The sequence below is a fragment of the Lemur catta genome, chromosome 1 (genome assembly GCF_020740605.2).
Source record: "Lemur catta isolate mLemCat1 chromosome 1, mLemCat1.pri, whole genome shotgun sequence".
NCBI classification, from domain to species: domain Eukaryota; kingdom Metazoa; phylum Chordata; class Mammalia; order Primates; family Lemuridae; genus Lemur; species Lemur catta.
This window is the reverse complement of record NC_059128.1, coordinates 109,418,689-109,446,139: the sequence shown is the minus strand read 5'-3', so window position 1 is coordinate 109,446,139 and position 27,451 is coordinate 109,418,689. Positions and strand designations below refer to the sequence as shown.

Sequence of the window (27,451 nt, the reverse complement as noted above, 5' to 3'; positions counted from 1 at the left end):
GCCAGCAGAGCCAGCTGCCAGCCGAGCAGCCCGTCGCTCTGAGGGACCCCACACAGTCCAGGTGCACGGGGACAAGTCTGTCCCTGGTGACGCTGCGGTGAGGCCGGGCCTCCAGGTCACTGCCTGGGGGGACAGTGTGGAGCAGGAGGCCCAGGACCCCCCATTCACGCACCTTCTCTGCCCCCTTTCAGCCACTCAGGCACTACCATGTCTTCTCCGGACGAAGGCGGCCGGGACCCCCCCAAACCCAAGGGCAAGGTAAGGGACGCAAGGGAGGGACAGATCCCTGCTGGGGCCTGGAGACCCCTGGAGCCTCGGGAAGGTGACATCCACGGTCCTGGGGCCCAGAGTCCAGAGAGAGCCTTCCCCAGTGGGGCAGGAGGGCTCTGGGAGCCACGAAGCCAACTCTTCCCTCCTGTCTCAAGCTAGGGCAGAGGGCTCATGCAACCTCAGTGCCTTCTCTACAGTTCAACCTTGGGCCAGCCTCGGCCCCTTTCTGAGCCTCAGTTTGCCCATTTGTGCAATGGGCTTAGGAAGGAAAAGCTCTCTGGGGACTTGGGAGATGACCTTTTCCTCTAGGAGGCAGGCTGAACCTGCCCATTGTCCAGTGAGGAAACTGAGGCTCAGAGTGGCTTCAACACTTTTCCGGGGTTGCCCAGGGGCAAGGGACCGGGACAGCATTGGACTGAATGATACGTCCTCCCACCCCGTCCCTGTCTTGGCCTGGCCCGGCTCAAGCCACCCTCCCCACCCCTGCAGACCCTGAGCAGCTTCCTGGGGTCCCTGCCTGGCTTCAGTTCTGCCCGGAACCTGGTGGCCAATGCCCACAGCTCAGCGAGAGAAGTCTGGCCAACCACCGACCCCGTGGGTGCCCCTGCCGCCCAGGCTCAGGGTGAGTGGACAGCCCAACAGTGGGAGCCTCTGTGGGTGGACCCAGGAGCCCCTCACATGTGCCCATGTGGTCTCATTAGACATGAGGTGGCTGGCACACTCGCTTAGTGCCAGATGGGGAAATAGAGGCTTCGCGGGGGAGTCGCTCAAGGAGGTATAACCAGCAAAAGTGGGGTTGGAACCAGGCCTGTCTCGCTACAACGCCCCCTCACCCTGTTTCTGATGCACTGTGGACCGGTGGGGTGCTCTGCATGTCCCTTCCCTGGGGTCACACAGCCAGGCGCCGGGGGCTGCTACAGGGAGCCTGGGGTTGGGGTGGCTGCCCGGGCTGGGCCCCGCTCTGGGCCGAGAGCCCCAGGCAGCTGACTTCTGCTCCACATACCTTGCCCTGCGATGGGCAGCTGCAGCTGCGGCGGGGGCGGGGCAGGCAGGGCAGGCAGGGCAGGGCCTCCCCCCACCCCACCAGGCTATGGGGGCCCCGGATCTCAGGGTGGGCGTCCAGCACCCAGGCCCAGCAGAGAAAACTCCACAGGGCCCTGCTCCAGGGGACTGCAGCCTCATGGGGTCGAGGGAGCCCCTGGCAGGGTGGGTGGCTGAGCCTGGCTGGTGGCTGTGGAAGTCACCTCCTGCCATCCCTGGCCGGGCAGCTGGGACATTCCTGACCTTTCGAGCTGTGCCCGGCAATTGCGCAATGGGCACCAGAGCGGGTGATCCCAACTGGCGTCCCTCGTCCTCCCTGACCGGCCTCTGTCCCCGCAGCAGCCACCAACCCAGAGCAGATGGCGAAGGGCATGGAGAAGTCACCACAGCCTTCGGAAAAGGTAAGGGCCCCTTCAAGCCCGGCCTGAGACCCTGGGGGGCCCCCTCCTGGGACATTTCAGTTCCTACCACCTGGGGGTTGCCGTAGCCAAGCAGAAGGCAGACACACCCCCGGTGTCCTGCTTGGGGATTCCAGGCGCAGCCTTCCTGTCTGTGAAATGGGTGCAGTGCTGCCTCACTTCCCAGCACTGTGAGACTCAGTCTGCTAATTCATGCCTAGGACAATGCGACCAAAATGCCGGCAACGTGCTCTCTGGGTGTCAGGCTCCTTGCTAAGCACTTCTCATAGTTAATCCTCCCAAGGGAGTGACAGTGCCCCACACAACAACATAAGCACAGAGACGTTGAGCCACTTTCTGGAAGTCACACAGTGAGACGTGGTAGAGATTTGAACCTTGGACGGTCGGGCTGAACAGTGACCTATGCTATGTCCACCCTCAGTCCTGGGTAACTGGGGTGCAATGGCCTTATCACTGTCCCCAAGGCCCGGCCAAGCGGAGGGGCTGATCTAGGACAGCAGGAGGCCAAATGAACAGCGAGGCCCCGGGACAATTCTTCCACCCAACACCCCCTCCCCAACTTGGTGTCTCCCACGACTCCCCTCTGCCCGCAGCACCTGCCGGATCAGAGGATCTCAGAGGGCCCCCTGGCAGCTGGGCCCCCCCTTTGTGTATTGCCCCACTCCTCTGTGCTAGCACCAATTAAGCACCTACATGCGAAGTGCTTCGGGCACCTTGACTCATCTGCACCATCCCTGAAGAAGGAGCTGCTGTAATCCGAAGTTTTCAGATGAAGATATAGGCCCAGAGAGGGGATGTGGCTTGCCTAATGTCACAAAGCAAGTGCACGAAAGAGAGGTGGGATTTGAACCCAGGTCTCTCCAGCTAAAGAGCCCAGGGTGCTCACCTGCGCCAAAGCTGGGCAGGAGTCACGTGGTGAGAATATAATTCCAGGGCTCCTCAACCTCGATACTAAAGATATTTGGGGCAGGATCATTCTCTGGGGTGGGGCCATCCGGGGCACTGCAGGGCACTGAGCAGCATCCCTGCCTCCACCCACCCCATGCCAGGAGCACCCCTCGGTTGTGACAACCACAGATGTCCCCAGACATCTCCCAGTGTCCTGTGGGCGACAGAACTGCCCCATTTGAGAACCACTGAATTAAAAACACCACACTCGGGGTGACACCTGAGTGGTGGTAACTTGTAGGCTGTCAGCCCCTCTGTTTAGTTTGGTTAAACTGCCCTTCGGTCAAAACTGATTGAAGTTATCAGTGCATGGCTCAACCTAATGCCTATCTCTGTACTTTTCTGGTTATTACTTTTATTTTTGTAAAACTTGTATTATTTTGGGGTATATTTGCTTTGATTTTGTTTTTGAGCCAGGGTATCCCTCTATGGCCCAGGCCGGAGTGCAGGGGCGTCATCATAGCTCACTGCAGCCTCCAACTCCTGGGCTCAAGCGATCCTCCTGCCTCAGCCTCCCAAGCAGCTGGGACCACAGGTGCAGCCACTGTACCTGGCTGATTTTTGTATTTTCTGTAGTGCCCAGCCTGGTTACTACTTTTCTAAACCTTGATTCACTTCTTTTACTTCAACACATTAATTTTAATAAGCAATTTGGTCTCCGCAGCGTTAGTAGGAAACCAGGTTCAAAATTTGCCATGAACAGAGAATAGGCAAGATGAAAAAAACTTGAATTCTAGACTTGCATGGAGCCCAGGCCATGGGACCTTGGCCTTGACAAGGGCTCGAGAGGAGTCACAGGACCTGCTGGCATTAACGGGATGTCTACTGATGCAGGGGGTGGGAGTGAGGGGGAGGGAATTGTGGGGCACTCTGTGATGCAGAGCCTGTGAAGTTGTGTCCTGCAGAGCCACAGCTTGGGGAGTGTCCCAGGGGGACGTCCTTTTGGGGGTGGGGGGAGGGAGAAGCAGCTCATTTTTCAGGGAGGTGGGGCCTCTAGGTGACTGCAGTCCTCCCCATAGGGCACACGAGGGAGTCAGGAAGGTGAACGTCTGGGGAGAAGGTGGCTCTCGGTTCTTCCTAACCACCCATGTCCTTTCTCAGCAAATCGTGTCCGGGGCCAAAGACCTGGTGTGCTCCAAGATGACCAAGACCAAGGACACCATCTCTTCTGGGGTGGCCAATGTGGTGGACGTGGCTAAGGGAGTGGTCCAGGGAGGCCTGGACACCACCCGATCTGCACTCGTGGGCACCAAGGACGCAGTGTCCAGTGGGGTCATGGGGGCAGTGAACATGGCCAAAGGGACTGTCCAGACTGGCATGGATACCACCAAGACTGTCCTGACCGGCACCAAGGACACCGTCTGCAGTGGGGTGACCGGTGCTGTGAATGTGGCCAAAGGGGCCGTCCAGGGGGGCCTGGACACCACCAAGTCTGTGGTCACAGGTACGAAAGACACAGTGTCCACTGGGCTCACTGGGGCAGTGAACGTGGCCAAAGGAACCGTCCAAACTGGTGTGGACACCACCAAGACTGTGCTGACAGGTACCAAGGACACCGTCTCCAGTGGGGTGACCAGTGCCATGAGTGTGGCCAAAGGGGTCATCCAAGGGGGTCTGGATACCTCAAAGGCTGTCATCACCGGTACCAAGGACACAGTGTCCACTGGGGTCATGGGGGCAGTGAACGTGGCCAAAGGAACCGTCCAGACTGGTATGGACACCACCAAGACTGTGCTGACTGGCACCAAGGACACCGTCTCTAGTGGAGTGACCAATGCTATGAATGTGGCCAAAGGGGCCGTCCAGGGGGGCCTGGACACCACCAAGTCTGTGGTCACAGGTACGAAAGACACAGTGTCCACTGGGGTCATGGGGGCAGTGAACATGGCCAAAGGGACTGTCCAGACCGGCATGGATACCACAAAAACTGTCCTGACCGGCACCAAGGACACCATCTGCAGTGGGGTGACCGGTGCTGTGAATGTGGCCAAAGGGGCCGTCCAGGGGGGCCTGGACACCACCAAGTCTGTGGTCATGGGTACAAAAGACACAGTGTCCACTGGGGTCATGGGGGCAGTGAACGTGGCCAAAGGAACCGTCCAGACTGGTATGGACACCACCAAGACTGTGCTGACTGGCACCAAGGACACCATCTGCAGTGGGGTGACCGGTGCTGTGAATGTGGCCAAAGGGGCCGTCCAGGGCGGCCTGGACACCACCAAGTCTGTGCTCACGGGTACGAAAAACACAGCATCCACTGGGGTGATGGGGGCAGTGAACTTGGCCAAAGGAACCATCCAGACAGGTGTGGACACCACCAAAGCTGTCCTAACTGGTACCAAGGACACCCTCGGCAGCGGGGTGACTGGTGCCATGAATGTGGCCAAAGGGGCTGTTCAAGGGGGCCTGGACACCACCAAGACCGTGCTGACCAGCACCAAAGACACAGTGTCCACTGGGCTCACTGGGGCCATGAACGTAGCCAAAGGCGCTGTACAAACTGGGCTGAACACAACTCAAAATATCGCAACAGGTGCAAAGAACACCGTCTGCAGTGGGGTGACTGGTGCCGTGAACGTGGCCAAAGGGACTATCCAGACTGGCTTAGACACCACCAAGACCGTGCTGACAGGTACCAAGAACACCCTTGGCAGTGGGGTGACTGGTGCCATGAATGTGGCCAAAGGAGCCATCCAGGGGGGCCTGGACACCACCAAGACCGTGCTGACCGGCACCAAAGACACAGTGTCCACTGGGCTCACTGGGGCCGTGAACGTGGCCAAAGGAACCGTCCAAACTGGTGTGGACACCACCAAGACTGTGCTTACAGGTACCAAGGACACTGTCTGCAGTGGGGTGACCGGTGCCATGAATGTGGCCAAAGGAACTCTCCAGACTGGCCTGGACACCAGTAAGACCGTGCTGACCAGCACCAAAGACGCAGCGTCCACTGGGCTCACTGGGGCAGTGAACTTGGCCAAAGGGACTGTCCAGACTGGCGTGGACACCACCAAGACCGTGCTGACAGGTACCAAGGACACCGTCTGCAGTGGGGTGACCAGTGCCGTGAATGTGGCCAAAGGAGCCATCCAGGGGGGCCTGGACACTACCAAGTCTGTGGTCACGAGCACCAAAGACACAGTGTCCACTGGGGTGATGGGGTCAGTGAACATCGCCAAAGGCGCTGTACAAACTGGGCTAAACACGACTCAAAATATCGCAACAGGTGCAAAGAACACCGTCTGCAGTGGGGTGACTGGTGCCGTGAACGTGGCTAAAGGGACTATCCAGGGAGGCCTGGATACCACCAAGACTGTGCTGACTGGCACCAAAGACACAGTGTCCACTGGGGTGATGGGGGCAGTGAATTTGGCTAAAGGAACCATCCAGACTGGCCTGGACACCACCCAGACTGTGCTTACAGGTACCAAGGACACTGTCTGCAGTGGGGTGACCGGTGCCATGAATGTGGCCAAAGGAGCCGTCCAGGGTGGCCTGGACACCACCAAGTCTGTGGTCACGGGTATGAAAGACGCAGCGTCCACTGGGCTCACTGGGGCAGTGAATGTGGCCAAAGGGACTGTCCAGACAGGTGTGGACACCACCAAAGCTATCCTAACTGGTAGCAAGAACACCCTTGGCAGTGGGGTGACCGGTGCCGTGAATGTGGCCAAAGGGGCCGTCCAGGGGGGCCTGGACACCACCAAGACCGCGCTGACCAGCACCAAAGATGCAGTGTCTGCTGGGGTCACTGGGGCAGGCCATGTCGCCACAGGGGCTGTCCACACTGGTCTCAGCACCATCCGGAACTGGTTACCTGGTACCCAGGACACCGTGTGGGGTGAGCGTTCCAGTTGCAAGACCGCAGACAACGGAGGGGAACACTCCACCCTGAGCCCCCGAGAGGCCCTGACCGTGGGGGTCTCCAGCCCTCCAGCCTCGCCCTGTGCAGGCCTGGAGCTTGCCCAGGAAGCCACAGCCGCCACCAAAGGCCTTGCGTGTGATGTGGCCACATTCTCCCAAGAAGCCGCCCCGGGCACGGGGGATGTGGGGCACCTGGCAGCCACATGCGGCCCCAAAGGAACCATGGGCTTTGCGGCACTGCGGGACGAGTTGGAGGGGATAGGGGAGATCTTCCACCCCATGAGCGCCACGGAGCAAGGTGAGGTGCCAGGGAGGGGCATGCCCCATCCGGAGCTGGGTCCCCCAGGCTGGTGCCATGCCCAGATGCCCCAAGGGGCTTCTTGGATTGAGCCGTGCGCCTCCCTCTGCAGCTGAGCTGGCTGCCTCTGGGCCCGGACCGAAGGTGCTCTCGGCTGACCAGGGAAGCTACTTCGTCCGCTTAGGCGACCTGACCCCAGGCTTCCGCCAGCGGGCCTTTGAACATGCCGTGAGCCACCTGCAGCACAGCCAGTTCCAAGCCAGGGATGCCCTGGCGCAGCTGGAGGACTGCTGCAGCATGGTAAGAGCTCTCCCTGTCCCGTAAGTGCTTCTTAGAGTCCCCGCAGGGCCCCAGAGAACGACCCCATCCCAGTGTCCATGGTGCCCAGGGGGGAAACCTGAGTTAACTGTTTCGAAAAATATTCAGATTGCTCCCTGCTCACCCCGGACACCAGACAGCACATACCAGGTGACCCCTGGGACTTCCCTCTTCTATCCCTCCCCACTCAGGTGTGGATTTAAACATGTGCAGCCTCCTAGGACCTCAGCAGGGCAGGGGACCGTGGGATGCAGGGTCCTTGCGGGTCAGTGGAATCCCCTAACCCAGGGGGTCTCACCTGGAGTGATTCTGCCCTCAGGGGACACTTGGTGGGTGTCTGGGGACACCTGTGGTTGTCACGACTGGGTTGGGAGCTCCCAGCATGAACTGGGTGGAGGCAGGGACACTGCTCAGCACCTACAGCGCCCAGGACAGCTGCCACCTCAGAGCACAATCTGGAGCCAAATGTCCACAGTGCCAAGGGCACGTCAGTCCTTGGGACCCCTGGCACGCCTCACCTCACTGCAGCCACCCCCAGCATTTTTAGCTGAGGGGGTGACAAGACCCCAACGACGTTATGTTCCTTCGTCTCCCTGAGCTTATGGGGAACCCGGATGACTGCCTCCTCACACAAGCCACCAGGGTGGGGCTGACTCTAGACTCGTGGCCTTTCCACCTGCCTTGGAAAGGTTGGGACACAAAGTCCCCAGGCCAAGACTTTGAGCGCCTCCCCTAGTCCCTGGGAGGGAGCGTGACAGGGCCTTGCCAAGAGGCCATGGTCTCCTCTGCTGGGTTCTCTTTCCAGATTGAAGAGGCCAAACAGGCTCCTGAGGGGCAGCCCCTGCATCTGGACCGAGGCCCGAACGCCAGCATGGAGGACACTGGTATCCAGGAGGTGCGTCCAGTGCGGGCTGAGGTCCCCCAACCCCCTTGCTGGTCCCCCTTACCCTCACCTGGCACCTTCCTCCCGCAGGAGCAGGATGCTGGGGCTCTGTCCAGGGTCTGCGGCCTCGCCCGGCAGCTGCACACGGCCTACAGCAGCCTGGCCTCTGGCCTCCAGGGCCTGCCCGCGGAGCTCCAGCAGCAGGTCGGGCGGGCGAGGCACAGCCTCTGCGAGCTCTACGGCATGGTGTCCTCCGCTGGCTGTGTGGAGGAGCTGCCGGCAGAGCGCCTGGCCCAGAGCCGTGAGGGCGTGCGCCAGGCGTGGCAGGGGCTGGAAGCGCTGCTGGAGGACGTGCAGCACAGCCCCCCGCTTGGCTGGCTGGTGGGTCCCTTTGCCTCGGCCCCGGCTGGGCAGCAGCTGTAGGTCCTGCAGACCAGGACACAGGGGCCTCCCTGCCCAGCCCAAGCAGCCTCCTCTGAACCTCCCCCACCGCCCCTCGGCCCCAGCCCCAGCCCCAGCTTGGCTCCCCAAAGCCCTGGACCCCAGGGGCTGGAGCGGACCCAGTGCTGAGGCCATGGAGGCAGTGACCTGAGTCTAGCCGCGCCATGACCCTCGCTCTAGGCCTGCCTGTACCTGCCGCCTCTCCCCAAGCCCTGCTGCCCCTCTCCTGCCCTAGGAGCCCCAGGTCGCTAAGACCACAGGCCAATGACCTACCCTCAAACTCGGAGTGACCACTGCGATTAGGAAGGTGACGCAGAAACCTGCCAGCCTAGCAGTTCCTCCACGCCCCCCACTAGGAACACTTTCATCTTTAGGGAGGCTCTCCGGGCCCCACAGTCTGGTCCCGTAGCTGCCAGCCTAAACAGGTGGTGCTGCTCCGTCCTCGCTCTGAATTCATGTCCCCTGGCCCTAACCAACACTCTGGGGGTCTGGAGGACCAAGTTCCCTCGTACCAGGATGCACGAGAAAATGCCACCTTCATCCCCAGCAGACTCCTGCTGCCTCTGCCAAGCCCTGGTGTGGCCAAGAGAAGGGTTTTCACGGGGACAGAGCTGCCAGGAGCCTTTGCAATGGCTTGGCTCAAGGACTGCACAACTTGGAGAGGTGGGGAGTGGTGACCAAACTAGCTGCTTCCAGCTTCCAGCCACTTACCACGGGGCCACGACTGGTGCACACACCCGAGGCTCTGTGGCCCCTCAGGAGGCTGGGCCCAGAGGCTGCCACTAAAGAACGTGAACAAAGAGCTTCCCTGCAGGGCACGGAGCGCACGGGGTATCTGACAAGACCTGCCGCACGTGCTATGTGCACTCAAAGCTGGAGCCCAGAGCTGGCTCAGCCGAGGAAGCCCAGTGTGCCTGGGGCAGCCCTCTCCTCCCCTGCACCCTCTCCCTGGGTCCTTGGGGCGCCCCAAGACAGGGGCGGCTGCAGGAGGACGCTGGGTCTGAGAGGTTGGGAGGCTGTGGCCTTCAGACACGGCGGGCAGTGAACCCACCGGCTGTACATGATCCCATCCCCGTCCTGCTGCCCTGTGTGCCACGGAGATGACAGCTCAGGATGTCAGTGTACGAGACGCTCCATCACCGGCCACATGGCAGCCATCTCTGTGCGGCCCCCGCCTTCCCAGGAACCTGTACCGCTGCTGACAACCCCTAACCTGGCTGTCTCCTGCAGGCTCCCCCTTCTCAGAAAGTGACCCTGGTGCTCCCAGCTCCTTGGAGGTGCAGGATGGGCCAGCTCAGCCCAGAGAGGGCACCGTGGGCGCCAGGGTCTATGAGGGGCCAGGCGGTGTGACAGCTGAGCTCTGAGCTGGGGAAGCTGGCACCTCGGGGACAGCCCCAGGTGACGGGCCATGACAAGGGATGGGGCAGGAAACCTTCCTGAGCCGCCTCCTCAGTCTGTCACACACAGTCACCAGAGACCACAACACTAGACACACTGTCATTTAAAGACAACAGGCCTGATAGCTTGGGCTCATGTCCCTCCATGCCACCCACAGGGCAGGGCTCAGGACACCCCTTCCCACACCATGGCCTGACTCCTGGCTGGGCTGGAGGGAACTTGGCCATCCTGGGCTGGGGGCCTTGAATGCGCAACTACTGTGTGCTGGGCGCCTCGCTAGGAGCCATGCCCACCTCCCCCGCGTGAACCCACACAACAGTCCTGTGAGTTGGGGTCAACCCCCTCACACAGACAAGGAAAGAGAAGCCCAGGATGGGAGGGTCCCCTGCCCAAGGGATACAGTGAGCTGACACGCAGCCGGATGAGTCGAGGCCTCTCTCACGGTCCCTGAACATTGAAGACAATGGATAACTCACAACATCCCTGGCCTGAATGCCCTGCTCTGAGCCTGCCTGGGTGCCCAGAGCCACCGGCAGCCTGGGCGGGAAGGATAACAGCCGAGTCAGGGAGGGACTCAGGGACTTTGGGGGCTTCGAGGGAAGGCACAGTCCCCACCCTCCTGGCCCAGCTGCACCTCTGTCCTCTCCAGCATCTGTTCCTGCTCGCCCTGTGGGGCACTGCCACACGTGGGAAAGGTCAAACCATGGGCTCTGGTTGAGCTGTGAAGTCTAGACATTTTTATTTCTCCCTCATTCCCTCTAGAAAAGACTCGCTCCTGCCCCCTCTCCTTTCACAATCTGCCCTGTGGGGTTGAGCTGGGCCTGGAGCTCATGGTGGCCCAAAGGCTGAACCCTTTGTCCCCAAACGGGCCCTGTGACAGCTGCAAATGGCTCCCAGCTCCAGCCCCAGCTGCACTGGCAATGCTAGAAAACCAAGCCAATAAAAGTGATTTCTTTTTTCATTAAAAAACCCTTTATAGTCATTTCATGTCGGTTTGAAATCACAGAAATTAGGCAGAAAAAAAACCCAAGGGGACAAATACAAACAAACAGCACAGCGTCTCCCCAAAAGTTCTCTGCTCGTCTGGGAGGCTGGAAAAGGACACGGGGCGGCCTACGGGCGTCTACTGTGGGCTGAGCTCGGGGCGAGGCCGGCTCGGAGGCCTGTGCTCAGCTCTCCTCATCTGGGGACTCCAAGTCCGCCCGCTCCCTCTCACACTCCTGCTGGTCACTCCCAGGCCTGTCCAGGTCGGGGCCCTCCCGCAGGCTGCTGATGGGGACATAGCAAAGGTGGCGTGAGCACCCTCCAGCCCCCTCCCTGCCTCTGGGGTGATCAGGGTGGGGAAGGGCCCCAGGGAGAGCTCTGCCCCGTGCCCAGCACCCACCGTTCCCTGGGGCAACACCTTCCCACCTGCCCCTCCTCCCCCACCAGAGAGGCTGCAAACGTCCCAAAGGACCACGCTCAGCGCCAGCCGGGCCCGGTGCAAGGCAGCTGCTCGATAAACGAGAACTGAATTCGGCCACCAGACACCAGCCTGGGGTTCTCAGCATTGGCCACCATCACAGGGTGGGGCTTGTTCATGGTGCCTGCCTGGGCCACTCTGGAGGGTGAGCAAGAAGCCACCTGCCCAGGAGGCTCAAAGGCCTGGAGCCACCTTAGTGGGGGCCAACAAGGGGAAGTGCCAACCAGCTTGATCCTAGGGGCCAGCTGCAAAGGTTGGGGGGTGATGGGCAGGGCCCGGTATGAGCAGCTCACAGACGTGGGCTACCCTGGCCTGGTGACACTTACTTGTTGTGCAGCTCTTCAGAGGAGCCACCCCTCAGCCCCTCCTCCGAGTCCTGGCCTTCCTCCAGCTCCTTGTCCTCCAGGCTCTCCCCCTTCTGGGATGAGGCCTCGCCATTCACCGGGGCTGAGAGATCTATGTGGGACACGTGGGTCACGAGACACTGCTGGGCTGTAGTCGGGGACCCCCTACCCTCCCCACTGAGAGCAAGCCAACTTGGGGCAGGGGCCTGAAGGACCCTCAGCCCTCCAGGACCCTGGATTGGGGCCACACTGAGCACTGTGTCCAGTGGGTCCCCATGCTCCTCAACCCTTGGGCCTGCCCAAATGCAGTGAGCCTGTTTCCCAGCCTGGCTCCTGAGCTCGCCAGAGGGCTGCTCTGAGCATCTGTAATCAGACTGCCTGACCCCAGAGTCCCCTCAGCCACCATCCTTGCTGGACACACCTGTCTCCTCTCAGCCCACTCGTGATCCCAGCAAGTTCATTCCCCGAAGGGCTTCATCCCCCCAAACTTCCATCGGCAGCCTCCTGGGGCACGCTCCCACTCCCAACCCCGCCATGTGCACAGCTCCCATGGCTGTGCTCCGAGCCCAGGAGCAGCGTGGGTATGCACGTGCCATGAGTCGGCCCCGTCAACCCCGCAAGCATGCAGCCCAGGTCGCCTGTACCCCGACTGTCTGGCACATGGCAGAGCCCAAACACCCCTCCACTGGCTGCCCCGGGGACAGAGCCGGGTCTGCACAGAGGCCCTGGCAGGAACACGCTACTCCCAGGTTGGGGGAAGACAGCAGAGCTGTGCCCCCTCCCAGAAGGTGCTGCCCATCTGCAGCTGAGGCCACAGGGGATCAGCGGCCCAGCCGCCCACCACTCACCAGTGCTTGGCTCGTCCTCCACCGTGCCCTTGGGGGGCTCCTCCCCAGCCAGCTTCTCCTCGGCCTTCTCGGCCTCGGCCTTCTCCTTCTCCAATCCGGTCTTGTTTGCTTTCTGTACCGCCTCAATCTTGGGCCCCAGGACCCGGGACTTGAGCCGCATGTAGACTTCGGCCGCCTTCTCCATCACGTCCTTGTTGGCTTTGTAACGGCGAATCTGGCCACGGAGCAGCCTGACTCAGTGCGTGCAGTGGCCTTACCCCCAACGCTGGTGAGGCTACCCCTCCCGGCCATGCCTCCCAGCAGCGTGGCTCCGTGGGCCTGGCTCTTCTGCCCACCAGCCTGCTGCCTTCTCAATGACCGAGGGCAGCTCTGCCAGGAATCCGGGCTCCCAGGCAGACACCTGCTCCCAGCCTCACCCCACCTGCCACCAGTACTTTCCGCCTCTGCAATCCTGCCATACCTTCTTCAACGTGGCCACCACGTCTGTGTTCTTCTGCAGAATCTGAGAGGTCACTTGCAAGGTGCCCAGCTCCTCTAGCGCGTTCAGACACCTCTTTATGTCCTGCAGGGTGGGGTGGGAATGAGAAGGGACAGCCTGGTCAGGGGGTCCCAGAGGCGCCGCCAGGGGGAGGAAGACACCCTGGGCTGCCCATGGGAAGGGCTGACTCTGCAGAATGGCGCAGCCTCCCTGCCCGGGCCGGGTTAAGGTTAGGGGAATCTGGTGGTGGGGGGGCTGAGACCCACTGTGGCGCCACCTGCTGGGGAGCCGAGACTGCACCTCAGGACAGGAGATCCCCACCTGCTTACAAGCGAAAGGAACAGGTACCCCCACCCCACCCACCTGTGGGACCCTGAATTTGCCTCAATTTCCCGAGGCTTCTAAGGGAACCCTGGATGGGAGGTGGCAGAGGGGACTGCTTGGCTCAGGGGAGGGGCTGCGCCAGGACCCCTGAGTCCCAAGGACTCTCACCGGGTTGTCGACCTTCAGGGCAAACTTGATCTCGCTGTGTAGCTTCTGAAGCTTCTCCTCCACGGAAGGTTCTGGGGCCAGGAGAGAGACAGCACAACCAGGCCTGAGCAGGGCCGTGGAGGCCCCAGGTGTCAGCTGGCTCAGGGGTAGTGGCTTAAAACCCTCTGGGGGCAGTGGCTTAAGACCCTCTGGAGGAGTGGTCAGGGCCTTGGGTCTGTACACGTGCTGGGCCTAGCTCAGCCCCTACCCCTGCACACCTGAGCGCCCCTGCCCAGAACTGGCCCAAGACCTTCACACACACCCCTCCAGGGATGGGACAGCCAGGATCATGGCCCTCCCCTCCTCCCTTCCGCAATCACAGGCTGAGACAGGGACTGGAGCAGCCAGGACCTCACCTTTCTTCTTCTCCACCTTCCTGTCCCCTGAGAACCCTTCAGACCGCTTCCGGGTTCGCTCCAACTTCAGGGGCCTGCGGAGAGGCACTCCCTCAGACAGGCCTGACCAGTGTCCTCATGGCCCCTGCCCCAGCCACCACTCTCCCACCAAGGGGCCAGGGCCCGCAGCTGCTGCAGTAGGGAACCTTTAGGAGGCCCTAGAAGCTGGGAGAGTCAAGGCCCTGGCACGACCCAAGCCCAGGGCAGAGGCCGAGGGAAGCTGCCGACCAAAGACGTGAGACTACCATCTGGCTCTTATGGGCAAACACGGAATCCCAGAACTCTTTTCTTTTACACATGGCAAAGGGCTGGTTGTGTACAACCAAGTGAATGAGTTATGAAAAGGCATCAAAGCTGATGCTCGTGAACGGAGTGTTACTGAGGTGCAGTCCCGAGTGCCACGCCACACTGGTCGCCACGCCACATGGCCAAGTTCCTACTGAGCAGGTTTGTCCGCTGACGGTTGGAATCCCACGTACAAAGTGGGCCGGGAGGTGGCTCCGTCTCCTCATCTTGGCAGGGGTCTCACAATTTAAACCATGGGACGGGGGCACCGTTTCTCAGCCTCGGCACTGAGGACACTCAGGCCTGGAGCGTTCTCTGCAGAGGGACCATCCTGGGCACCACAGGGTGCTAAGCAGTGTCCCTGCCTCCACCCACTCCAAGCCCCAAGCATTTCCCTCCCCAGTTGTGACAACCATGAGTGCCCCAAACATTTCCCGGTGTCCCCTGGGGATGGAATCACCCCGGTGAGATCCCTGCTCTACAGGGAGGACCACAGTTCTGCAGCAATGATTCCTGCACAACCTGATAGGTCTCAAGAACTGGAAACTTCAACGGGATCTGCCCCCGAGACTGAGTCCAGAAGCCTCTCCGAGAGGGTGCAGGCCTGAGGGCCCTGGGGCATGGGCAGGCAGGGGGGGCTCACCTGGCTCGGGGCTTCTCCTCCGGCCGCCCTCTCTTCTCCTTCTGGCTGGGCTTCCTCATGGGCTCTGAGCCTTGCGACTGCAGCTTCCTGGATGATTTCTTTGCCTACGGCGGTCAGAGAAAGGGGTTGCAGCAGTGGGAAGCAGGGCTCACCCCAGACCCCTGAGCCACCCACCTCGAAGTGTAGTACGACACTCTCTGCTGTCCCTCCGCTGTGTGTGGAGTTGGTGGGGCAAGGAGGGAGGTGACGGAGGACCCTGGGGGTCTTGGAGCCGAGGCTCCACACTGTGGAGGGCAGCCCCACTGCCCTGCTGTTGGCAGCTCTAGGCCCAGGCTGGGACAGTTCCTACACCAGAAGTGCCGTCCCCTTCTGTGACAAGGAGTGACGGGGAGAAGAGGGCATGCTTCCTGCTTCCCCCAAAGAAGGCAGGCCTGGCCCAGGGGTCACCATCACATGGGGTCTCTCTGGGCCTCGGTCTAGGTTAGACTCTGGGGATTCCGGCCAGACAGCCAGTGCCACAGGTGGGGAGGCTCGACAGGGCCCACAGCACACATGTACAGACCGGGCCTGACAGTCACCACCCGCCTCAGAGGCCTCCCCACTGCTCCCCCAGTGGACAGAGGGCGTCTGTGAGCACCTGAGTCAGGCCCGTCCCTCCTCTGCCCACAGCCCTCCATGGCTCCCACCTCCCTCGGGGTCAAAGCCCAAGTCCTCCCTGCAGCCCACCAGGCCCTGCACGACTTACCCCGTCCCCTCCCTGCCCTCCCCTCCTCCCACTCTCCCCCTCCTCACTCTGCTCCAGCCACACAGGCCTCCTGGCTGTGCCTCCAACACGCCAGGCATGGTCCTGCCCCAGGACCTTTGCACGGGCTGTGTCTCCTGCCTAGAACGCCTCCCCCCAGATACCTTCACCGATCCCCTCTCCCTTTATTGGGATCCTTACTGAAATCTGAACTCAAGCCTTTGGGGTCTACTAACGTCTCTGGGGTCTACCCACATACACGCACCCACTTTATTCTCTTTGGCATCAAACACTCTGGAAAACACCACACACAACGGTCACGTCGTGCCCTGTCTCCCTTCCTCCCTCCCTCTGACATCAGCCCCTCCAGGGCAGAGGTTTCCGGGCTTCTGCATTCCCACTGCTCTATCTTCGGCACCCGAGACGGTACACTGTACCCAGTAGATGCTCAATAAATGTGGGGTGAAGGCAGGGACGCGCTGGCTGCAGCCACAGCCGGGCGAGGCAGGGGAAGGCTCCAGGGAGGGCCGCACCTCTCTCTCCAGCTCGGCCTCGGGCTCCGAGTCGGAGGAGGACCGGGGGCCCCGGCCGCGGCCTTTGCGGCCGCGCTTCTTCACGGGCTCCTCGTCATCCCGGAGCTCCTCGCCGCTGCTGCCACCGCTGGCCCCGCGCTCAGCCTCCCCACGCTCAGCCCGCTCACGCCGCCGCTCCTTCTCCTCCTTCTCCTGCTCCCGCAGCCGTCGCAGCTCCTCCTCCTGCTCACGCCGCCGCCGGGCCTCCAGCTCGCGCCTTCGAGCCTCGTCCCGCCGCTTCCACTCACTGATGCGGTCCACCTCCTCGCTGTCGCTGTGGGCGGGAGGGTAGTTGGGGCTCCCATTCCCATGGATGCTCGGGCTGCACCTGTGGCCTCAGCTGATGGACGACCCCGCCCCTAGAGGTGACCCCAACACCCACCTGTCACTGCTTGAGCTGGATGGGGGTCGTTCGGGCTTCGGTTTCCGGCCTCGGGGCTTTGGGGGAGGCTTCTCAGCTACGGGGAAAGGATGGCGGTGATCGTCTCAGCACTGTCTCTCCCAGGACTGTGGGTGCTTCCAGGGGGACTCCAAGCAGATGGGGACCACCCCGGGAGCCCCCAGCATAGGCCAGGGCGAGACAGCTGTGGGTGCAGGAGTGCAGGCCGCGGGCACTGGGCCGACCCTACCTGGCTTCCTGCCCCGTGGAGGCTTCTTGACAGACACGTCCGAGTCAGAGGAGGAGGAGGAGGAAGAGGAGGAGGAGGACGTTGACCTCCCCACGGCCACTGGCTCAGCCTTGGCCCCGTCTGAATCTGCTTTGGAGTCTGAGTCAGAGGCCGAGGGTACCTTCTGGGGAGCAGCAGGGACAGGCAGGAGTCAGGAAGCCAGCAAGGAGAGTGCGTCACGCGGCGCGAGGGGAGGCCAGGTCCGTCCCCTGTGCCCCCCACCCCGCAGTCCCTTCATGCTGAGCCTTCCCTCGTGACCTGCTGCAAACACACAGGCACAGCATGCACAGACATACCACACACAAGCGCACACAACACACAACATACAGACATGCGCGCGCGCACACACACACACACACACACACCCACACACCCCTACACATACACATAGACACAAATGCACACACACCTAGTGCACACACACAACACATTCATACACGTGTGCACCTAATGGACACACATGCACAGTAACGGAACACATACATAATACATAATTGTACACGTGCACACATAATACACACACTCTCACTCACACACAGGGCCCTTAAGACTGCTTCACTCTCTTCCGATGCCAACAATCCAGAAACCCATTTTCTAACCCAGGCTGTGGGCCCCCTCAGGAGCAGGGCAGCTCGGGCTCTGCACATAGGAGCGCTCGGGTCACAACCACTGTCTCCTGGGGGCCACCATGGCCTGTGCCCTAACCCCCTCCGCAAAGGACCCAACTCCGCACTGTGGACAGTGCTAGTGACCACAAAGGGCCCTACGAGTGAGCACGGGGAACAAAAGGCACCAAATATGCTCTACCTTTTTCTTCCGTCCTCCCAGGGGGCCCCGCCGTGGTGCCCGGACCACCGCTTTCTTCTCAGGGGTGAAGTCCTGGGTAGGGAGAGTGCACTGAATGGGGGCGCAGGCCGCCACGCAGGGCTCCACCCATTCACCCGCCTTCTCCTGCTCTACCTCAGAGTCACCACCTACCCACCTGGTCACTGGTTTTCTCTGACTCGGATGAGCTTTCTGAGTTCTCCTCTTCGGACGGGGACACACTGGCTTGATCCAGGTCACTGGAAGCCTTTCGAGCTCGTTTCGAGACCGACATCTGCAAGGGGAGCCACCTGGATGTATCAGCAACTGGGAAAGCCATGCTCTTGGCAGGAAGCCCCGCATCTGACCACTGGCAGCCTGAGTAGAGCTGAGGTTCTAGAATCTTCCTGGGGCATCAGGGACCTCTCTGAGAATCTGATAAAAGCCAGGGATCTTGAATCCTGAGGGCGTTATCCTCAGTGAAATAAGCCAGTCACAAAGAGACAAACCCTCACAGGAGGTCCCTAGACGTGTCAGATCCACAGATAGAAAGTAGAATGGTGGGTGCCAAGGGCTAGGGAGGGGGTGGCAGTGAGTGTTTCACAGGGACAGAGTATCAGTTTGGGAAGGTGAGAAAGTAGGGACTGCTGATGGGGATGGGGTTTCCTTTTGGGGTGATAAAATGTTCTAGAATTTGACAGAGGTGACAGTTGCACAATTCTGCAAATATTCTAAAAACCACTGAGTAACGTCACTCTGACAGGGTGACTGACATGGTATATGGATCATACCTCAATGCTTTTTTTTTTTTTTTTTTTTTTTTGAGATAGAGTCTCACTGTGTTGCCCGGTGAGTGAGTGCCGTGGCGTCAGCCTAGCTCACAGCAACCTCAAACTCCTGGGCTTAAGCGATCCTCCTGCCTCAGCCTCCCCAGTAACTGGGACTACAGGCATGCGCCACCATGCCCGGCTAATTTTTTCTACATATATATTTTGGTTGGCCAGATAATTTCTTTCTATTTGTAGTAAAGACGGGGTCTTGCTCTTGCTGAGGCTGGTCTCAAACTCCTGACCTCGAGCGATCCACCTGCCTCGGCCTCCCAGAGTGCTAGGATTACAGGCGTGAGCCACCGTGCCCAGCCTATACCTCAATGCTTTTGAATACATATTGAAAAAAAAGTAAGAAACAAAAGAAAGGCAGAAGGGAGAGCAGCAACGGGTGAGACGTCAGGGTCCGCCCTGCCCCACCTTCAGTGCCGAGGTCTTCCTCTTCAGGCCACTGTTGTCGCTGCTCTTGTCCGAGTCTGAGTCGCTCTCCATCCTGTCACTGGCGGCTGCGGCGGTCACAGCTGTGACAGCCATAATTCCCCGGTCGTCGTCGTCCTCATCAGCGTCGCTCCCACCCACGGGGTCGGCCTCCGGGGCCTCACTGTCGGAAGAACTCACCGGCTGGCGTGGCCGGGGATAGAGACCACGTGTCACCACGAGCCCAGGGTGGGTTTCCTAACCAGGACAGCAACCCGGAGGACAGTACCCACCAGCGGGGTCTTGAATGTCAGCGTCCAGTCTCCTTGATTTACAAATGGGGCAACTGAGACCCAGAAAGTCCAGAGAACCGAGGTGGGACAGTGGGGGAGACACGTGTGGTGGGCGCCAGGGTGGGGCCTCAAGCTGCAGGGTTAAACCTTGGGCAAGTGACTCCAGCCTCTCTGTGCCTCAGTGTCCCCGCCCCAGCAATGGGGGTGGCATGGTTTGGGTCTCAGAAGGCTATGGTGAGGATGAAACAAGCTAGCAGCGAAGCACTGGGGCCAATGCCCTGACTACAGCAAGGTCAAGTTGCCTCTTCTTTATTTTCTGAACCATTCTCGATATCATGAGGTGGAACCTGACCTAGGACGAGACCTCCAGGCTTCTACCTTCCCGGCACCACTAGTTCCACTACACTTAAGATGCCTGCGCAGGCAGTGACAGACACAAAAATAACACACTTATAGGACGATTCTCACGTGCCAGCCACGTGACCAGGTTCCTTTACAAACTCAGCCGAGGGCTGCTGAGCAGTGCTGTGTGTCAGACACTGGGCTTCGGGGAAGGGAGTACACAGAAGTGACCAGGGCACGGTCCACTGCCCCTGGAGCTGGTGACCTAGTGGGGGAGATCGATCACCACCATTTAAACAGATAAACGCAGGAGCAAGATCAGGGTGTGTGGCTGCGAGGATCACGAGAGGTGGGAATGTCATTTTTTGCCTGGGTGGTCAGGGAGGCCCCTCTGAGGCTGTGACATTTTAGCGGAGGAGTCGTCCCAAGCATGCAAAGGGGAAGGGGCTGGGTGCATTCCAGAGACCAGGAAGGACATGAATGAAGGTCCCCTCTGGCCCCGGAAGAGGCTGGCACGGCTGGGGCACAGACAGCGGTGGAGGTGGCAAAGGAGTGGACAGCGAGGCAGCCAGGGCAGGATCATGCTGGGGTGTCGAGGATCTAAAAGCCCATAAGGTAGATGGCACAAGGCCAACCAGGACACGGGGCTTGCTCAGGTCTCTTTCCAAACTTGTTCTGGATGCTGTACATTTGTGGGAGGAAATGTGTGAGCCTCGGCTGTGTTCAGCCGTCACTCAACCATCCAGCGAACATCATGGAACACCTACTGCCAGCCCAGCCCTGTGCTGCGCGCCAGGGCTAGAGACAGTAAGACATGGTCCCTGCCCTCGCAGAGCTCACAGTCTAACTTGGGGACAGGCAAGTAAATGCATGGTTACAATGCAGCTCGCGCCCAGCAGCACCTGGCACGGCCACGTCTGAGCATAAGATCTAACCAAGTCACTTCTTTTCTAAATAACTGCCATTTTTTAAGAAAAGAGAAGGAGATTGAGATTTTTAAAAGCCACATACTCTGGAAACAGAATAGAGTATCACTCAGCCGTAAAGAGGAAAGGGGCTGTGACATGAGCTCCAATGCGGATGGACCTAGAAGACGTGATGCCCAGTGAGAGACGCCAGATGCACAACGCCACACAGTGTGATGACATTTATATGAAATGTCCAGGACAGGCGGATCCACAGGGACAGAGAACAGATCAGAGGCTGCCAGGGCCTAGACGGAGGAGAGACTCGAAGGTGACTGCTGACAGGTATGGGTTTCCCTGGGAGGTGATGGGAATGTTCTGGAATTAGTGGTGATGACCACCCAACACTGTGGATATACTAAAAGCCACCACAGGGTATACTTTAAAATGGTTAAAATGGTGAATTTTATGTCGTGAATTCTACTTCAATTTTTAAAAAGCCATTATGGAAAAAGAAAGCCGCGTTCTCCTGGTGTGATTACGGTGGGGTGCGAGTGATGGCAGCGGGACACGTGTGCTGAGAAAGCAGCGAGGGGCAGAAGGGCGTGAGCACAGGACAGAGGCATCTCAGGCAGCGCGTGGACCCTGAGGCTGGGAAGGAGAAGTGGAGAGGAGAGAGGCCCACGTTGTGCCAGGGGCTGCAGCTGGGTGGCCAGAGTGGATGGGGCTGGGGGGACCTGAACCAGGCAGGGCAAGGCCAGCACACAGGAATAGAGGCACCAGGACCAGGAGGAGACCCGGGCCCTCCCTCAGCCCCTGCCCCTCCAAGCTTTCTTAAGGGCCCCTGTTCCTCCCCTGCCACGCAGCGGAGCCCACCCTAGTCTCACACACGAACTCAGGCTGACAAGCCCCACTCAACAGATGAGAAAAATGAGAACCAGATGTTGCGACAACCTCGCTGTTCAGCACCGAGCGTGTTTTGTCTCCCTGTGTCACCATGGCCAATGGCCCTTAGGCACAGTGACTGGGCCCTGTCTATATAATTTTGACAAGATTAAAAAGGATAATACTAAATAGGTCAAGCCCCAAACCTAAAATGTGAGGGAAGAAGAAAACGCTCACAGGGTACATTTCTGTCACTCCTTCCCCCCGGGCGGTCAGAGGCTCGGAGCTTCTTGTTTCCCTTTGGAGCATGCCAGTGAGCAGAGAAGGGAGGTATTTAATATTACCCCCCATTTTTCATGGGGGGGCCAGCAGTTCAGAGGGTCAGAGACCGAATGGCTGGCCCGATGGTCTTCCGCAGGAGGCGCAGATCGGTACCAGAGTCCTAAGAGCTACCATTGCTTAGGTGACAGGGCCTTATCATGGCTCTCTCTGTGGATGGGTAGGAATTATCATCCCAAGATGAGCAAAAAGCAGAGAGAGGCTAAGTGACAGCTTAGGATCACACAGCGGGTAACTGCAGAGCTGGGCTGCGAGTGCAGATCTGCCTCGGCCTCAGAGCCAGGGTCCCTGGTCATAGCTACTCCTCAGGAAACGTCTCCCCTCACTCTCGACCACTTGTGAGCCGATTCGTGCCTCCACAGCCCTGGCAGGCGGTTGGGAAGAACGTGTGCATTGCCCAAGTGGGGAAACTGAGTCTCTGGGAAGATGAATGACTAGGTTGTGCTTGTAGATAAAGCCTGGACTCTGGCTCTCCAGGGGCAGCTCATGGGGCAGGGACTGAACAGCCCTCCAGCAGAAGTTTGGGGAAACCTGGTCCTCACCAGCCACCTGCAGGACCTGAACGCTGGTAGCACAGAGAAGTACCCATAAATAAAAGGCTGAAGCTGGCCGACTTCCAACCATCTCTGGACCCAATGGAGCAGGGAGGAGGATGCGTGGCTGGTTTCTCCCACCGTCTTGGAGGGTGTGGGTCTGGAGGGTGACTAAATTGGAAAGGGGACAGTCAAACCCAGTCTTGCCGACTACCATCTCCACATCCACTGAGCACTTAGGCCACTGTGCAGGGGATGTGACATGCATTTTCTCACTGATTGTCCCAGCAGCCCTGTGAGAGGCTAGGGGCCTCGTGGTCCTCTGTTTCACATGAGGAAACTGAGCTCAGAGAGGATGTCAATCCCCAACAGCAAGTGAGGAATAGAGCCAGAACATGAGCCCAGGGCCACCTGTCCACACGGCAGGGCTCCTAGTCCAGTTCCCCCCCTTGCAGGGGTTCTTCCCCAGGCCCCCTCCTCCAGGGCCCTGCCCCCAGCTCATCCTGGCCAGGATCGCTAAGACCAGGCGTTCAAGACCAGCCTGGGCAACATAGCAAGACCTCATCTCTACAAAAAATAAAGAAATTAGCCAGGCATGGTGGTGGCACCTGTAGTCCCAGCTACTCGGGAGGCTGAGGTGGGAGGATCACTGGAGCCCAGGAGTTCAAGCCTGCAGTGAGCTATGATGACACCACTGCACTCCAGGCCAGGTAAAAGAGCAAGACCCTGCCCTGCCACTCCCCCCCCAAAAAAAAAGAAAAGAAAAAAAGCTGTGCTTCCAAAAGCCTATGTACTAGTTATATCAGAAGCATCCAAGACAATGCTTGGGAAGAAAAACTGCAAGTCTCCAGAATTCGGTCCTACTCTACTAAATCTATGTCTCTAGCAGTATGACCCAGGACTCTGCATTTTAAACACATCTACTTGGAAGCATAGACAGGCTGGAGAATCAAAGAGCAGCAATAGGCACCAATAAAGCCACTTCTCAACTCAGAGGGTCTACACAGCACCTGTGTAGTTTCTAGGGTGCACCGTTTTGAGTTTCCTTTCCTGGAGGGCAGGCACCTGTGCGGTACTTGGCAAGCAATGGGTGTCCAATAAATATTAAATGGTCTGATGATTCACCAGGAGGTAACAGGCTTAGGACGTAACCAAAGAGAACTTGAGCTGGGGCCAGAAAAGGATCTCATGAAACTCAACAACCTTAAAAGCCTTACAATCTATTTGCTGGGGACAAGCAAAGCCTGGGGATAGGTGGCGGGTACCAAACCAGGGGAACCTATCTCCTAGACACGTCACAGGTGATAAAAGTAAGATATCACCAATGTGCAACGCCCATGGAAACTGGCCCCCTGAGAAGGGGCTGCCAAATCCTCAGAGCTCAAGAGACATCTGTTGAGTGAATCCTGAATTCTCGACTGTAAGCTCCCAGAAGGCAAGGACTGTGCCTGACTCATCTTGTGTTCCTGGCCCCTAGCGTGGCACGTGGCACGCAGCAGGTGTCAAAACGGAGATGTCTATGGAGTGGAAGCTCAACAAGCACCAACCAGCCTGAACTAAGACAGACAGGAACACCCAGACCGTCTCAAGACCCTGAGTTCTCACGCACGACCAAGCACCACAAAACGACTTCATCCTCCAGTCACAAATGTTAAGGTTGGATCCCACCTTCGCTGGCTCCACTTTCCTCCCCTTGGACCACCTCAGATGTCCCTTTCTTCCTTAACAGCCAAACTTTCCCTTGGCCAGTTCCCTTGGCCTTCTGACAACTCCATGCCCACCCTGCTAAGCCCAGACCACCCCTGCCACTGACTCTCACAAAAACCTCCAAAGCAGTGGTTAAAAGCAGAGCGATTCCATGCAAGACACTGACATGAAAGGAAACAAAAAAAGCAAAGAACCCTAGCCCATCTTCCCACATCCCAGATCACCCCAAAATACCAAGAGCTAGGCATCCCTCTCCTATCCTTCCATGGCCATCTGGCAATTTGACTTCTATTTTTCTAAATTTCTCCGTCTCCCTGAATATTTCCCGACACTGATTTGCCACTGAGACATCACCTCTATGATTCTTGGCACTTTTTCTGCACCTGACTGAGAACTCTCCCATCTACAAACTACCACCTTCTTCACCCAAGTCTAAAATCTCGCAGTAATGGGGGAGCTATTGAAAGAAAAATATGTATTTTCCTTAGAAAACAAAACGTTTTATAAGAGCTATAACAACACTGTTATAAATTCAGGCTAATCCTACAGCAATAGTTCTCACCAGGGGTGATTCTGCGCCCTCTGTCCCCACACAACTTGGGGGAAGGTGCTCCTGGCATAGAGTGGGTGGAGAACAGTGACACTGCTCAGCACCCTGCAGTGCCCAGGATGCCCCCAATGTGCACAGTGCCCAGGGGAGAGACCCAGGCTTAGAGGCCTCTTCTTTTCCTAAGAGACAGGAGAAGGCCACCTGCAGCCCCACGGTGAGGAAGTGCCCTGCCCGACTCACTCTCCACGAGGTACTCACTGGAGGGGCGCTGTAGCTGGCATGCGGGTTGTGCTGGATCTCCCACAGTCCCTCATTGAAGCCTTTCCTCTTGTTGGGTTTCCCGTACTTATCTTTACATTTGTCGTAGAGGAACAGGTCCTTGGGTCCCAAGAAGGCTCTGGAGAAAGGAACCACAGGCCGTCCCAGGTGAGCCAGGCCATCCCAGGAGGCACCAGAGGGAAAAGCCAAGCCCCAGCCGGGGACACTTACGTTTCGTGTGTACCAAAGAAGAAAATAGGGTATTTGTTGGGCGGGGGCTTCACAGCACCATCAGCGATATCATCAATCTGCAGAGAGAGGCCAGCGGGCCAGTCAGGGTGGCTTGGGGCATGGGGAGAGCTTTGCCCACTGAACCAGGAAATCACCAAGGAAACAGCCCAGTTACTTGGGGAAAACCATGCTGGAAGGAGGGCAGCCTTTAACCCAGGAGCACGCATCCCCTTCCAAATAGAAATCTGCATTCTGCATAGCCTCCACTGCAAACCTGTCCCCCACCCAGAGTGCTCTCTCTCCCACCCAGGTAGAGAGCTGGCCCCAAGGCAGGTGCTGCACCTAAGCAAAGCCAAATATGGCCCTCTGAAGCAACCAGGGGGTGGGGCTGAGCTCAGCCTCTATGGACTCCCAGGACCCTCCCACCGGACCCCTCCTGCAAAGAGGCGATCAGCAGGCGGTCCCCCGGAGGGTGCAGCGGGCAGCTCCAGGGATGCGGAGCGTGGGGGGTGGGCTACACTAGACGGCTCTGAGCATCCAGGAAGTCCCACCCTCTCCCTGCAGGCCCATGGGCTCTGGCAGCTGTCAGTCACCTCCCCACAGGAGGCCAGCAGCCCCTTCACTTCCAATCAGGTGCCTGGAAACGTTCTGGGCTAGAAGAGGGGCTGGAGAAGGGGGGACGGGGAGGGAAAACCTAGTGCTCTGGAAAGACGAGAACTGGGCAAGAGAGGGAAGTGTCTATAAAGTTTTGTCACTTTGGTCTCCCCAAGAAAGATAAGCGGGAGTAAATGTGCTAGAGAGAGTTCTCTGGGCCCAGCTCATCCATTCCCCATCCACTTCTCCAGCTCCTGGGAGGCTGATGGAATCTGCCCAACCCGACTCCGCGACTTCCTTCTTGCTCACTTTTCCTCTACTTTTCCAAAGTCCTTGGCCCCTGGGCTCGGCCACAGGCCTGCAGGCCAAGCATCCCTCTCCCCAACCCCAACAGAAGCATCCCGGCTGGTCCCGCGGAGGACCAGCGGGCATGCCTTCTGGGCCCTGCTTCTCCTCTTGCCTCACGCAGAACCCGCCCTGATCCCGAGGCCCGGACATCCCGGCGGCAGCACCAGCTCCGGGCTCCAAAAGCCACCTGCTCTCAGACTGCCCGTCAGTCAACAGTCAACCCCGAGCCACCTCCTGTGCTGGTTCTGGCCCGGCCCACCCTTCAGCCTCCCCCCTTCACTGCCCCTTCCCCACGCCCGGCCCCAAATTCCTCCAGTGCTACCCTGCAGATTCCACCAGCCTCAGCCCTGGGGAGACAGCTCTAAGACCTGGCCTTCCTCCACTGACAGGGCCTGGAACTCCACCCCCCTGCACATTTGGAACTCCCAGGCTTGGGATGCCCTTCTGACCTGGACACTTTGGACCACCTAGGTCCCCTGGCTCAGCCCCCTTCCCTCAGATGCGCTCCCACCCCTTGGGTCCGAGATTAGTCTCCATCTCAAGCATTGGGGAGGAGACCCCTACCCCCAAATGCCCCCCAAACCAACTTCTTCAGCCTCCTCCTGGCCTGCTCCCCGAAAGGGACCAGTCCCTAGGGTCCCCCAACCAGCCTTATGCCGACCCCATTCTCAAGTCCATTTCCCCCAGCCCCACGTCCACGCCCCACCTCCTTCAGCCACTAGCTCAGGGCTCCAGCATCCCTCAGCCTTGACTCTCAACCATTCTCCACTACTGCACCCCTCGTCCCTAAAGCCCCTCACAGGTGGCCTTGAACTGGGCTTCTCGCGGCCCCACAGTGGGGTGCTTCAGCCTGCGGCGCCCGCCTCTAATCAGATTTTACCCCCTCCTCAAATCCCAAGTTCCCCTCAGACCCACCGGCCCCGGGGCGAGGGTCTCTTATGCCCTGGGCCCCTAGAACCCTGGCGTGAGGGTCCTCCAAGCCAGACATCCCCATATCCCGGCTGTGAGGGTCCCTGAAGCCCGGGACACCCCCAAACCCCCAGCGCGAGGATTCTCCAGGCCGGACACCCCCAGATCCCCGGCGCGAGAGTCCTCAGGCCTGGGACACCCCCAGACCCCGGGGCAAGGGTCTCTCAGGACCCAGACCTTGGCGCGGCTCCCTCAAGCCCCCGACACCCCCAGACCCCGGCGCGCGCCTCCCTCAGGCCCCGGACACCACGAGAGCCCGGAAGGCGCCGCCCTCAGGCCCCGGACACCCCCAGGCCCGCGGCGCGCGGCTCCCTCAGGCCGGGGGCCCCCACAGCCCCACCCCCCGCCGCCGGGCCCATCTCCCTCCCCGCGCGGCCTCACCCGGGCTGGCCAGTGCGGGTAGCCCTTCATCTTGGCGAACACCAAGTCCCCGGGCTTGAAGGCGTGTGGCATGCTGGCGGCGGGAGGCCTAGGCCGCGGGAAGCGGCGGCAGCGGCTATAGCGGCTGCGGCGGCGGCGGCGGCGGCAGCGGGAGGCGAAGCCGGGGGCTGGAGCGGGACGCTGAGGGGCGGGGGCGACCGCCTGGGCAGCCGGCCGGCGC

The 27,451-nt window shown here is 59.6% G+C and overlaps 2 protein-coding genes across 4 annotated transcripts; one reads left to right on the top strand and one right to left on the bottom strand.

Moving 5' to 3' along the window:
- Positions 1-10,862, top strand: PLIN4 (perilipin 4). 3 transcript variants are annotated; one of them, XM_045545159.1, is made up of 8 exons: positions 1-97; positions 192-258; positions 760-892; positions 1,651-1,712; positions 3,780-6,840; positions 6,953-7,140; positions 7,964-8,053; positions 8,132-10,862. In XM_045545159.1, exons 2-8 carry the CDS (start codon positions 208-210, stop codon positions 8,462-8,464), a joined length of 3,918 nt encoding a protein of 1,305 aa, XP_045401115.1. In that variant the 5' UTR covers positions 1-97; positions 192-207; the 3' UTR covers positions 8,465-10,862. The 3 variants fall into 3 exon arrangements, with proteins under 3 accessions (XP_045401115.1, XP_045401126.1, XP_045401135.1); XM_045545170.1 differs by having other exon boundaries at positions 1-258; positions 1,654-1,712; XM_045545179.1 differs by lacking the exons at positions 7,964-8,053; positions 8,132-10,862 and adding an exon at positions 7,350-7,957 and having other exon boundaries at positions 1-258.
- HDGFL2 (HDGF like 2) lies at positions 10,830-27,451 on the bottom strand. The gene is made up of 16 exons (XM_045545194.1): positions 27,232-27,451; positions 24,940-25,016; positions 24,709-24,847; positions 18,900-19,100; positions 17,831-17,947; positions 17,656-17,727; positions 16,810-16,972; positions 16,563-16,638; positions 16,142-16,454; positions 14,867-14,970; positions 13,900-13,973; positions 13,505-13,575; positions 12,995-13,096; positions 12,535-12,748; positions 11,669-11,798; positions 10,830-11,149 (listed from the first exon to the last, which is right to left on the bottom strand). Exons 1-16 carry the CDS (start codon positions 27,301-27,303, stop codon positions 11,050-11,052), a joined length of 2,025 nt encoding a protein of 674 aa, XP_045401150.1. The 5' UTR covers positions 27,304-27,451; the 3' UTR covers positions 10,830-11,049.

Bases quoted from the DNA above. Each gene is read 5' to 3' on its own strand.
- PLIN4 (XM_045545159.1), top strand. From the start codon at position 208: ATGTCTTCTCCGGACGAAGGCGGCCGGGACCCCCCCAAACCCAAGGGC. The intron at 893-1,650 runs GTGAGTGGACAG...CTGTCCCCGCAG, and splicing joins CCCTGCCGCCCAGGCTCAGG to CAGCCACCAACCCAGAGCAG. The intron at 8,054-8,131 runs GTGCGTCCAGTG...TTCCTCCCGCAG, and splicing joins AGGACACTGGTATCCAGGAG to GAGCAGGATGCTGGGGCTCT.
- HDGFL2 (XM_045545194.1), bottom strand. From the start codon at position 27,303: ATGCCACACGCCTTCAAGCCCGGGGACTTGGTGTTCGCCAAGATGAAG. The intron at 24,848-24,939 runs GTAAGTGTCCCC...TCCTTTCTCCAG, and splicing joins TTCTTTGGTACACACGAAAC to AGCCTTCTTGGGACCCAAGG. The intron at 17,728-17,830 runs GTGGGTAGGTGG...CTCCCTACCCAG, and splicing joins CAGAGAAAACCAGTGACCAG to GACTTCACCCCTGAGAAGAA.